This window comes from Tachypleus tridentatus, chromosome 9, assembly GCF_004210375.1.
Source record: "Tachypleus tridentatus isolate NWPU-2018 chromosome 9, ASM421037v1, whole genome shotgun sequence".
NCBI classification, from domain to species: domain Eukaryota; kingdom Metazoa; phylum Arthropoda; class Merostomata; order Xiphosura; family Limulidae; genus Tachypleus; species Tachypleus tridentatus.
This window is the reverse complement of record NC_134833.1, coordinates 140,082,898-140,095,397: the sequence shown is the minus strand read 5'-3', so window position 1 is coordinate 140,095,397 and position 12,500 is coordinate 140,082,898. Positions and strand designations below refer to the sequence as shown.

Here is a 12,500-nt window from a genome sequence, read left to right as displayed (position 1 = left end):
GAGAGACCTATGATCAATCAGACCTTGATGTTCTTATTGAACAGTTGCCATCTCCCTTTTTAATCCTGAGGGACTTTAATGGACATCATCCCCTCCTGGGAAGTGCTGATATTGTTGGGAGGAGTTGCTCTGTAGAGCATATGCTCTCTTATCACAACCTTTTTCTTTTCAGTAGTGTTTCATATACCTAGTCTGCCCTTTACTGCTATTGATCTTACAATTTGCTCCTCTTCTCTATTCTCCCACTTTTCATGGAGGGTTGACAATAACCCATGAGACAGTGATTATTTTCGCATAATTTTGAGAGAGACTGGCCAAGGTTGATGCCACCCGACCTACATGCCCCAGTGGAAGCTGGATCGAGCAAACTGGCCCTCTTTCACTGCTCTTGCAAAACTTGATCCTGCCATCATCTGTAAGCCATCAATAGGTGACTGTGTGGTAGCAGTAACTGACTGTATTATACAGACAGCTGCTCAGTGTATTCCTAAAACCGTTTTCGATGATATCCTTGTCCATAGTGGAATCCTGCCTGCCACATGGCATGGAAGGCTCAGAAATGGGCCTGGGATACTTTTCATAGGTATCCCACACTCTTGCACCTCATCACTTTCCAGCAGGCCCATGCACATACCTGGTGGGTAAGATGTCAAAGCCAGAAGGACTCTTGGATTAAGTTCACAATCAGCATATCTTCCACCACCACTTCCAAAGTTATATGGGATAAGATTCAAAAGGTCAGTGGGCAATGTAATTCTGTTCCCCTCGCAATCTTGCTCTCTGATGACCAGGAAGTAGCTGATATCCAGAGCATCACCATTTTACTCTAGGTGAAAGCTTTTGCCAAGTATTTGGCACTTCTGCCTTTTCCTCCACTTTCTTAGCCATCAAGACTCAGGCAGAGCGATCACCTCTTTCCTTTCGAGCTGATTGTCTCTATGACTATAATTGTCCCTTTACACTGGTGGAACTCAAACTGGCAGTACATCAGTCGGACCTGATGATGTACATTACAAAATGCTGTGCCATCTATTTCCTGCTTTTCTTGCTGTTCTTCTGATTGTTTTTAACCAGATCTGGCAAGAGAATGTGTTTCCTGATGCCTGGCACCAGGCTATTGTCGTACTTTTCTCTAAGCCAGGAAAGGATCCCAAGATTCCTTCAAACTACCATCCAATTGCTTTGACAAGCTGTCTCTTTAAGACCTTAGAGAGGATGGTTTTGCTCATCTTGTTTGGTTCCTCGAATCAAACAACCTCCTCTCGCCCACCAAGTGTGGGTTCCAATGACAGCACTCCACCATGGACCACCTGATTCAACTTGAAACATCAATCAGAGAAGCCTTTCTCAAATGACAATATCTTGTATCAATATTCTTTGACATTGAGAAGGCTTATGATACAACATGAAGGTATGGTATTTTGTAAGACCTCCAGTTTTATTAAAAAATTTTTAATGGACAGGTGATTTCAAGTTCATGTGGGTTCAACACTTTTCTGTTCTTTTCTACAGGAACTTGAAGTCCCTTAGGGCTGTGTTTTGAGTGTCATACTTTTTAGTATAAAGATTAATGCTATCACTGAACAACTCCCTCTTACTATTGCAAACAGGCTCTATATCGATGACTTTCACATCTCATGTCAGTCATCGAACATGGGGTATGTTGAGTGGCAGCTACAGACTACTCTCAATTGTTTACTGAAGTGGACCACAGCAAACAGCTTTAACTTCGCTCTCTATCTAAAACCATTTGCAAGCACTTTTGCCACCAATGGGGTGGGGTATTCACCCTAATCCTGAACTCCATATTAGTGAAGTTGTGCTGCCTGTGGTCCCTGAGACAAAGTTCTTGGGGCTTATCTTTGACTGTAAGCTGACCTTTATACCACACATCAAGCAGCTACAGGTCAAATGTACAAGAGTGCTGAACATCCTTTGTGTTGTCTCTTCCACCACTTGGGGAGCAGATCAATATTCTATGCAAAAAATATATTGTGCTTTTATTTGATCAAAACTAGACTATGGATCATGGATCTATGGCTTTGCCAGGACCTTGGCTGTAAAGATGCTGGATCCCGTTCATCATCAAGGACTTTGGCTCTGCACCTGGGCTTTCCTCACTTCTCCAGTTCAGAGCTTATACATAGTCTCATGAAACTTTTTTGCACCTCCTCAATTTGCAACTGTCTTTATTATACGCTTTGAAACTTTGTTCCTTACCAAAGCATCTCACCTGGGGTTGTGTTTTCCTTTCTCAGTGGGCCAAGCTTTTTCAGAACAGGTGCAGTTTGGTGAATTTGGCCTGTCCTTGAATAACATTGCTGTTTCCACTGTTCAGCCCATCCCACCATGGCTTATTACAGTCCCCAAATGTGACTTGTCTTTAAGTCATCTGAGAAAAGTAGACACTCCCAATTGGAAATACTGTCTGTTATTTGCTGAACATCTTTTGAACCATCCTTCCATTCCTATTTACACAGATGGTTCAAAATCAGGTGACAGTGTGGGCTTTGTCATGGTTTGTTGTGGTTTGGTGGTTGCGCACACAGAATTCCCTCTACAACTTCTGTGTTCACTGCTGAACAGTACTCAAATTGCACTATTTATACTGACTCGCTTAGTTCTCTACTCACCCTGGAATCGTTTCAAGTTAGTTCACACGTTCTTCTCACTAATAATCAAAAATTGACTGGTCCATTTCTCTTTAACATCTACTTCTATCCAGATTTTTGGATATTCTGAATACCAGGCCACATTGGTATTTGCAGGAACAAGCTCACCAACACTGCAGTTAAATATATCTGCTCTGGCACTATTACTGCTGTGCCTCTTCCATACGTGGACTATGGTCCTGTATTCAAGGCTCAGGTCCTTGCCAGCTGGCAGTCAACTTGGAATGAGCACTGTGAAAACAAGCTTTTCCAAATAAAATCCTCCACTGAACATTGGCCATCTTGCTTCTGTAAGGATGGGAAAGAGGAAGTTGTCCTAACTAGACTATGCATTGGTCACAGTTTTTTAACTCATTGTTTTCATTTATCTGGGACTGATGCACCAATGTGTTGTCTGTGTAACACTCAGGTCACAATTGGCCACATTTTACTGCCTTGCTGTCATTACGATTCTCAACAATAGCACCATTTTAAACATGTTCTGTACCAAGGTTTATCCATAACATTATACAGAACATGCACTTAGTTTTTTTCAATAACAATAACTCGATACATCCCAACATTAAGTTCACCTGTGAACAGGAAAAAATTACCAAATAGCATTTCTCAACCTCCAAATTACTAGAACTGATACACAATTCAAAACAGAAATCCACAGAAAAGTCACCCACACTGGATTACACATTCCCTGGGACTCAGCACATGAAACAAAACAAAAACTCAACATATTAAGAAACCAAATAAACACAGCCACAAAACTATGCTCACCCGATAAAATTAACAATAAAGTCAACAAGATAAAACAAAACTTCATCAACATCAACAAATTTCCTCAAAAAACCATGGAAAAAATTATATGCACACACCCAAACCAACAACAAACAAACAACAATAAATCCCAAGATACAACAAACTACTAAACCTTATACTGTTGCATGTTCCAACCATCAGCGAAAAAATAACCAACATATGGAAAAAAACTATAACAAAACACAACATTCCAGTAAACACCAAATTTATTCAAAAACCAGGTACAAAAATAAAGTCTATACTATGTAAAAAACTACAATGACACATACAACACCAACAGAATTTACAAAATACAATGCAACAACTGCCACGACTTCTATATTGGAGAAACAAGCAGAAAAATGGAAACTAGATTCAAAGAACAAAAAAAAACACCACATGTGTTTGAACACTGCAAATCAAATAAACACAACATAATCATAGAAAACACCCAGATATTAAATAGAGAAACAAATATAAACAAATGCAAAATCAAAGAAGCCCTACTTATACAGCAACTAAAACCAAAATTAAACCAATATAAAGGAACACCTTTATACCCATACTAATTAATAACCTAACATTTACCTGCAACGCCCCCTACAATCCTGTACCTGTTTATTCTCTCATCCCTAAGACGTGTCCGCCAATGGTCACATTCAAACTCTCTCTCTCTTAACCTGAAGACGACCTACAAAGGTCGAAACATTGTTCTCTTCTTATCAATAAAAGTGTTAATACCCATACCAGCCATTCTGGGATACAGAGTGCTTGAATGTTGCACTGAAAGAAAAGAGGCCTGCTCGGATCAGTCATAAAGGTGTTGTGTTAAACCAGGATAATGCATGACCTCATACAGCAAGGATCACATTTGCAGAGATTGAAGAGCTAGACTGGGAAAAACTTCCACATTCTACTAATTCTCCAGACCTTGCACCATCTGATTATCATCTGTTCTGAAGTTTGCAGAATTATCTTGATGGAAAGGAGCTTGGAACACATGAAGATGTCAGAACTACCTTATCTTCTTTCTTTTCCTCCAAACTCTAAAAATTTTATAGAAGTGGCATTTAGAAACTTGAGAATCATTAGCAGGAAATTATTAATAATAATGGAACATACATTATTGACTAAGTAACATTAAAAGCATTTGAAATCCTTTCTCTTTTTCTGAACCTAAAATCAGATATTACTTAAGGGATAACCTGATATATATATATATTTGATATTAACACTGACATAACACCATTTTGGGTCAACATTTGATATATTAGTCCATCTCAGCTGTTCCACACTCTAAACTAATTAAAAAAAAAAAAAATAGCTGAAGCCCAGCCCTTATCATTCACATGCATATCAAGCTTTTTCTTAAACTTGTTTAAGGTAAGGAGCCAAAAGCTAAACACAATATTCTAACTGTGGCATAACCAGTGACCTGTACAAAGAATATTTTACCTGTTTAGACTTATATTCAACATTTCTGAAGAGACAACCTGAAATCCTATTTGCTTGATGGCTTTAAAAACTGATCGACTATTACATTAAAAGCCGTTTCTTTTGTGACACTGTTAAAGTTATTTTCATCCAAACCATACTCATAATTCAAATGATGATAATTCACCTGCATTATCTTGTATTTATTACAATTAAAACCCATCTGCTATTTATTTGCCTAACTCACTAAATGATCTAAATCTTTTTGTAAAATAGCAGCATCTCCTTCACAACCAGCAACATTCAAGACCTTGATATTATCAACAAATTTAAGTAATTTATTGACCATTCCTTCATTTATGTCACTGATGTAAATAAAGTAAAAAACAAAGGACTGAGCCCTGAGGCACCCCACTTATAACATTACTCCAGTTTGACTGACCTCCATTTATAACAACCCTATGCTTTCTTCCATTCAGCTGCTCTTCTATCCATTTTCCTAGCTTATCCCTCACACTTAAAAAGACAATTTTTATTTACAAACCTTTTGAATAACACCTTGTCAAGTGCTTTCTAAAAATCCAGATACACCAAATCTATACCCTTACCTTCATCTACGTAAGCAGTATCCTTTTCAGTGAATGTCAAAAGATTAGTAAAGCAAGTTTTTCCTTAGTGAAAACATGTTGACTATTGAATAAAATTCTAAACTTTAAGTGACTTTTCAAATATTCTTCTATCAGACTTTTCAAAACTTTTCTCAGAACTGATGTAAGATTAATGGGCCTATAATTACTGGGACAGTTTATAATTACCTTCCTTGAAAAGAGGAGTTACATTAGCTAGCTTGCAATCCTTGGTACCTGCTCACTATTCAAGGACTGACAAACAATAATAAGTGGTGCCAATCTTTAATCTCCTTAAAACCCTTGGGAAAATTATTGTTTGATCCAGGAACTTTATCATTTTATAAACTTCTCTCCTCTTTTATCAACTCATAATTAACACAGTCATCTTGCATGATCTCGTTCAATCTATCAACTGTTTAACATCTAGAATACTGCTTAAATAATCATTAGTAAAAACTGAAGATAAAGCATATTTTAAGATATCAGCCATCTCATAATCATCAGTGCTCTCAAAATACTAAGTGTATAATTTTGTACAAATGGGAATGCAAATTACTAATATTTACAAGCTAGAATATAAAATAAGAACATCTTTTTATTTTGTTGAGATATGGATTATGTACTGAATCAAACACAAAGGGTCTGTTCAACTCTTTTCATTTTTGGAAACAGTCCCTTCTATACACTTAAATATATGACGTATGAATAACAAATTGACAGCTTAGAATGTCTGCTAATGGTTTTTTTAGCCATTTTAATTTTTGAAAAGGCTTCGATGTTCTTTAGATCCAAGTTTTCAATGAGGTGGGATGTGTCTTTAGTCTATTGGAAGCTTCGTATTGTATAAAATCTAAAAATATCTTAGTTACTAAAATTAAAAAGTTATACTCAAATTCTATTGTATCCATATAGTTATTCAACTATTCAACTTTTTGGTTATTCAACTGTATATATAAAAACCTAACAAAACATTTTGTTTGATATTCCCCACATGTGAAATTTTAAAAGGCTTAGCAATCAGTGTTCAGTAACAACTGAGTACAAAGGTCGTATCAACTAAAGATAATTGTTTGCTTTACTTCTGGATTTATTGTTCTATATTTTAAGAAAAATAAGGTTAATTTATTTCTAAATAGTATTATTCTATATACGTATATATATGGATAGTATTTAATAACTGAAATGTGACTGTATATTATAAAATACTACTCCACCAAAACACAGCCAAGATAGGGTAGACTAAAGGTCAGATTTATATTACTGGATACGTGACGTGAGCTCACATGCACTGTGTCAGTGCAACCTCTGTAATCTTAGATAGGAAGGACTGGAAGGTCAATATAATAAAAAATTATAAATATACATGTTCTTATATAGCATTATGAGACTTAAGCTACTAAGACATTTGTATTTTCGTGTTTTATATGTAGTCATTCTAGAATGAAAAAAGCATAATTAATATTTATTTCCTGATTCTTTTTTATGATGGTTACAAGGTTGGTCAAATAACAGACACCATACAGTTAGAGTGTATAAAATAACAAAATATAAAGTTTTACTGAAAACAAATATTTGAAATGCATTTATGGGGTTTTACAGAATATGCAAATAATACTTGATTTTTTGGGGACAAAGAATAGCTTTTTTAATCATAACATGAAATCATCTTGCACTTAAGACTAGTAACAAAATGGACTATTTTCACAAACAAATCTTTAGTAAAAATATTTCATTACAAAATTAGATTTTTTGTACACAAAATAGTTGGAATATTTACTGAAAGTGTACCAGAGATTTTGAAGATACACATACCACATCAAAAGTTATGCAAATCCTTAATATGTGCAAGTGTATAGACAAACTTGTGTTTATTATACTTAGCCTGTTGCAAAAGGGTTAAAAGTGTGATAATATTATCAATGAGTCCAAGAAACAACAATTACTAAAATAAGTTTCATGTTTCTTTGCTCGCACAATCTGCAATTTCTACATGAAAACCAGGATACCTAGAACTAAATCTATAATAATTCTCTATCCTTGTTTCATCCCATGAATATAAATATGTTAAGCTACGAAAAAAAACAACACACCTCATTTGTCAATTTATTTTTCTAGCTGTATTTTTCATAGAGTAAAACAGACCTCATTTCTCACTGTTTACTAGCCAACCACTTCCAGTAAGTCTAACAATTAAAGTCCTAATAATCATGTTTGATAATGTGTTTCCATTGTTGACTTGATCACATATTCCCCACTTTTTTTTCAATAACTAATCTTACTGTCATTTCTTTAACACCATTAAATTATCATTTGAAATTTCATTATATGAAGGTAATCAAGACATATATAAAAATTATAATTCAAAACAGTTGTCCACAAAATAATTTTTTTTGTTGCGACACAGTTTCTAATTATATACAAAGACTTAATAGTTTAATAAACCAGGTAATATTTATATATATAAAGCTTGCATGTTTGTACTGTGTGAAAGATTTTAGTTCCATGTGCAATATTTCAATGTTCAGTTATAATATGTTTCAGTTAAAATGCCTATAAATTAATACAATATGGCATGTTAATAAGACTGTTGTTAGGGACTACCCATAAGTCTTGTAAACATTTGAAAATAATAGTTATGATTTATTACACACTGCATAGCTACAAGTTTTTATTGGTGTAAAAGTTTTTCTACAATAAAATATATTTTTATTTGTTGTACTTAAGTACAATTTTAAACTTTTTTATCAGCTGTTGGTGGTGATTTTTATTATTTTGTCCAAAATTATGATCCTTCTTTTATAGCACTGACTTGATGCCAAGGAACATTACCATAGCAACTGATACAGTGAAACACATCAACTTAATGCCTGTTTATGGTAAAGTTGCATAAAATGCTTTTTTATAGTTGATTACCAGGATGTAAGAACTTAGAAACATTTAGTCACACATTTGGTCATAAAGTTCCATGTAGTACATTGTTCCAATTGTTTATAATAAGTAATTAAGTTGCAATTATTTTAAGTCAAATAAAAGACATGAAACACTTAAAGTGGTTTGTGAGAAACCTTCTTTAATGGTGAAGGATAAAGCATGTTGAAGATAAAGGATGAGATATACATGCTTTCATAATATCTCTCATAAAGGCTTCATTCTCAGTTCTGTGTTTGTTTCAATTTTTTAACATTATTTTAAAATTGAACTAAAAATAGACATTAGTTTTCATTAGCATGCTTTTAACCATGTTATCGGAATAACACAAGCCACAAGCTCTGTAGAAGTAATTTACCTTTGTTCAATTAGTTTTTTTAATTAAATATTTGCATTTCAACATGTTTGTGATAAACCTGGAAAGAATAAGAAATGCAGACAGTGATAGAGTAAATGTATGTGTATTTATAAGTTCTGTAATCTCCTAACAATAACAGTAATACAGATTATGTACATGTACAGGGAACCATATAATTTCCCATCTATTCTGAAATGATGCAGGTTTTGAAATCTGTGTACATGTCCATTTTCAAAAGTAATTTTTGGTTTTTGTATGTTATAGGCATCAATTATGACATAATTAGCTCCCAATGGTTCAGCAGTAAGTCAGGGTTTATCATGTTAGAAACTGTGTTCTGATGCCTGCCATAGACACAGCACAGTTAGGCCATTATGCAACTTTGTGCTTAACAATAAACAACAACAACAAATAGTTTCATAGTTACAAGTTTAAAAATCAGTCTAAAACCAGACCTATTCCAAATTGTTAAATCTTGTTATTGCTGTAAGCTTCTGTTTGTAGTTCTTCATAAGGAAAAGCTGTTACTGAATATTGCATACAGTACTGACAGTGAGCCATGGCCAAAACAATAGGTAAAATGGATTACAAATAAATTTTTTGGGCTTCATTATTTGAAACGATGCAAGCAATACATCCATGTCTGAGTTGAAAGTAGTTAGGCCTTGTGGCAGAAATTAGTAAACCAAGTTTAGTGATTTTTTGCTATTGTGAATTGTGAAGAACTTTATCATCTTTACCTTGATAATCAGTTTACTTGTGTTTTTAATATTTCATGCCATTTTTGTTTTTCCCAGGACTAAATGTCTACAGCATGTTGAAACATGAGACGTTGGTTCTTACATTGGCTGCTGTTGATAAGATAGAGGAACGAATTTTATTTCATCTTAACCGTACAGACTCAAAGAAAGCCATGGAAAGATACCAGAATTAAAACAATTGTTAATATAGAAGTTTTGGCTTTTCTATAGAAATAGTGTTTTTGTATAGCAGTTATCAAGAAACATTAAAAAATAATATAGGATTGAAAGCTGTATACTGTGTTTTATTGTTTAACAATACATTCTAAGTTAGATTTTTTTATTGTTGTGTTACTTCAGAGTGTTCTTAAAATAAAATAACCTTTTTCTACAGAACTCATTTAGGGAAAAGAAGAACCTTTGTGGTAATATTCAAATAATTTGATGAACAAAGATGTGTGTAACTAAATGTTATGTGTAAGAGTTTAAAAGGTGATTTAAGTTCATAATTACAATATTTGTATTATTATCTTGAATATGTTGATAATTATATCCTAATGCTTTATTAAATGTAAAACTGAATACAGTAACTTTTTGTACAGAGAATGATCCAATTTGTAGTGTGTGAGTTTGTGGTTTGCACTCAGTTACAACTTAAAAACATAGTTGCACTTTGTGGCTGTGAGTGTGTTATAAGAGTAATGGTCAGATCTTACTATTCTGGAATAACTTATGAGTAGCTTTGTGTAAAATTCATCAAACTAACTTCTTACATAATGATTACATTTAGTTACTTCTACTTTAACTGAAAGAGTTATTAATCAACTATGAATAGCATGTTATATTGCACAAACTAAAGGATAATTAGAATTTATAATTTAGCTGTGGTACCAGTGTTCCTCATAAATTAAATATTATACAACTTGGACTACTAATGATCTACCATGTAACCTGTTTTCCACTGATTAGAATTTTTATTAAAGAGGGTTTACACCTTTAAGTTAAACAAATTTAATCTCAGCATGAGGTATAGTTACCTAGAAAAGCTTGGACAACTTGACCCTGATGTTTCATGCTTTCTCAATATGAAGTATAGTTATCAGGAATAGCTAGGACAACTAGCATACAAGCCAGCTTTGTGAAGCCTACTATACTATTTACTATACATTAACACGTCAATTGACACCTGACATACAGACCAGCTTTGTGAAACCTGTTTCTAACTTATTATACACTGACACATCATTTGACACCTGACATACAGACCAGCTTTGTGAAACCTGTTTCTAACTTATTATACACTGACACATCATTTGACACCTGACATACAGGCCAGCTTTGTGAAACCTGTTTCTAACTTATTATACACTGACACATCATTTGACACCTGACATACAGGCCAGCTTTGTGAAACCTGTTTCTAACTTATTATACACTGACACATCATTTGACACCTGACATACAGGCCAGCTTTGTGAAACCTGTTTCTAACTTATTATACACTGACACATCATTTGACACCTGACATACAGGCCAGCTTTGTGAAACCTGTTTCTAACTTATTATACACTGACACATCATTTGACACCTGACATACAGGCCAGCTTTGTGAAACCTGTTTCTAACTTATTATACACTGACACATCATTTGACACCTGACATACAGGCCAGCTTTGTGAAACCTGTTTCTAACTTATTATACACTGACACATCATTTGACACCTGACATACAGGACAGCTTTGTGAAACCTGTTTCTAACTTATTATACACTGACACATCATTTGACGCCTAGTATATTCTTCTGTTTATTTTTAATATATTGTGGTTTAGTTACACCTGCAGACATGGCCAAGCTTGTGCCAAAGTTTCTTCCAGAAGTATAGTTATAAAATAGAGGAACATGTTGAAGCAAGAAAATACATTTGAAAATAAGAAACTTGACTCAGTGTAACTGAGAACAAAAAGAAAAAAACAAAACCTAATGTTATCCAAACTTGTATTATTCAACCCCAACCGATATTAAAAACAAAATTTGACATGTGAATTTCAAAGAGAAAGGTGTGTTTGTCATACTTCAGTTTGCTATAATAAAAGGCTGACTGGAATTCAAAAAGTAAAAAATTTATTAAAAACAGTCCAATTCAAAATTATATTCTTGAAACTAAAACCACCAAACTAGCATTATTGATGTGAAATGTTACCACTACAAAACTTAAGAAACAAAAAGTAAAACACAATAAGGTTAACAAAACTGACAACTAAATTATTGAGACCTCCTAAAAGTGATTATATTAAAAACTAAAGTTCCAACTTCCATTAAGACATAAACTACTTTAATAGCAATGATCTTTCAGGCTAATTAAGTCCACTTTCAGGTGTAAAAACAACGTTATGTTTTACAAACCTTTTACTGTTCACTATATTTTTCATAGCTTCAACTGTAATATATTTGCTAAATTCAGAATGTTAGATTAGGGTCTCGGCTTATAAGTGGGCGAAATTTCTTTTATTCAGAGGCCGTGTTTATCACTTGACCTGGTTAAGATCGTAAATAAACCACAATGAACGACGCGACAGTCTTCTATAACCGGTATCAATATCTGAATTGCTAAGTTACGTTAATTATAAGTAGGTGATTCAATCATAAATATTGTATAAAGTTGTATGAATGATACACTACATACCAATTACTATATGTGTAATAAACCTTACTTTTTCTATATTGGACTAAACTGAAAAGAACTTTTAAGTCAAATAGATAAGATACATATAAAATATTCGAGTGAAAACCATCTTAGCTGTTCAAAATTAAATCATTTAAAACTAACACATACATTAACAAAAAGCAAATCACATGAGAAATACTGAATGTCGTAATCAACACACTAAAAATAACATTTTATGATTAGATAGCAGTATCTGAAGAAATTACATATTTTAATATTTAAA

The 12,500-nt window shown here is 33.6% G+C and overlaps 1 protein-coding gene across 1 annotated transcript in view; it reads left to right on the top strand.

The window, feature by feature from the left end:
• mRpL4 (mitochondrial ribosomal protein L4) overlaps positions 1-9,840 on the top strand; it is a 29,832-nt gene extending 19,992 nt beyond the window's left edge. Inside the window, exons 9-10 of the mRNA XM_076457553.1 lie at positions 8,327-8,400; positions 9,608-9,840. Coding sequence (XP_076313668.1) covers positions 8,327-8,400; positions 9,608-9,744 — 211 coding nt within the window. The 3' untranslated portion in view covers positions 9,745-9,840. The remainder of the gene's footprint in view (positions 1-8,326; positions 8,401-9,607) is intronic.
• Positions 9,841-12,500: the final 2,660 nt, after the last annotated feature.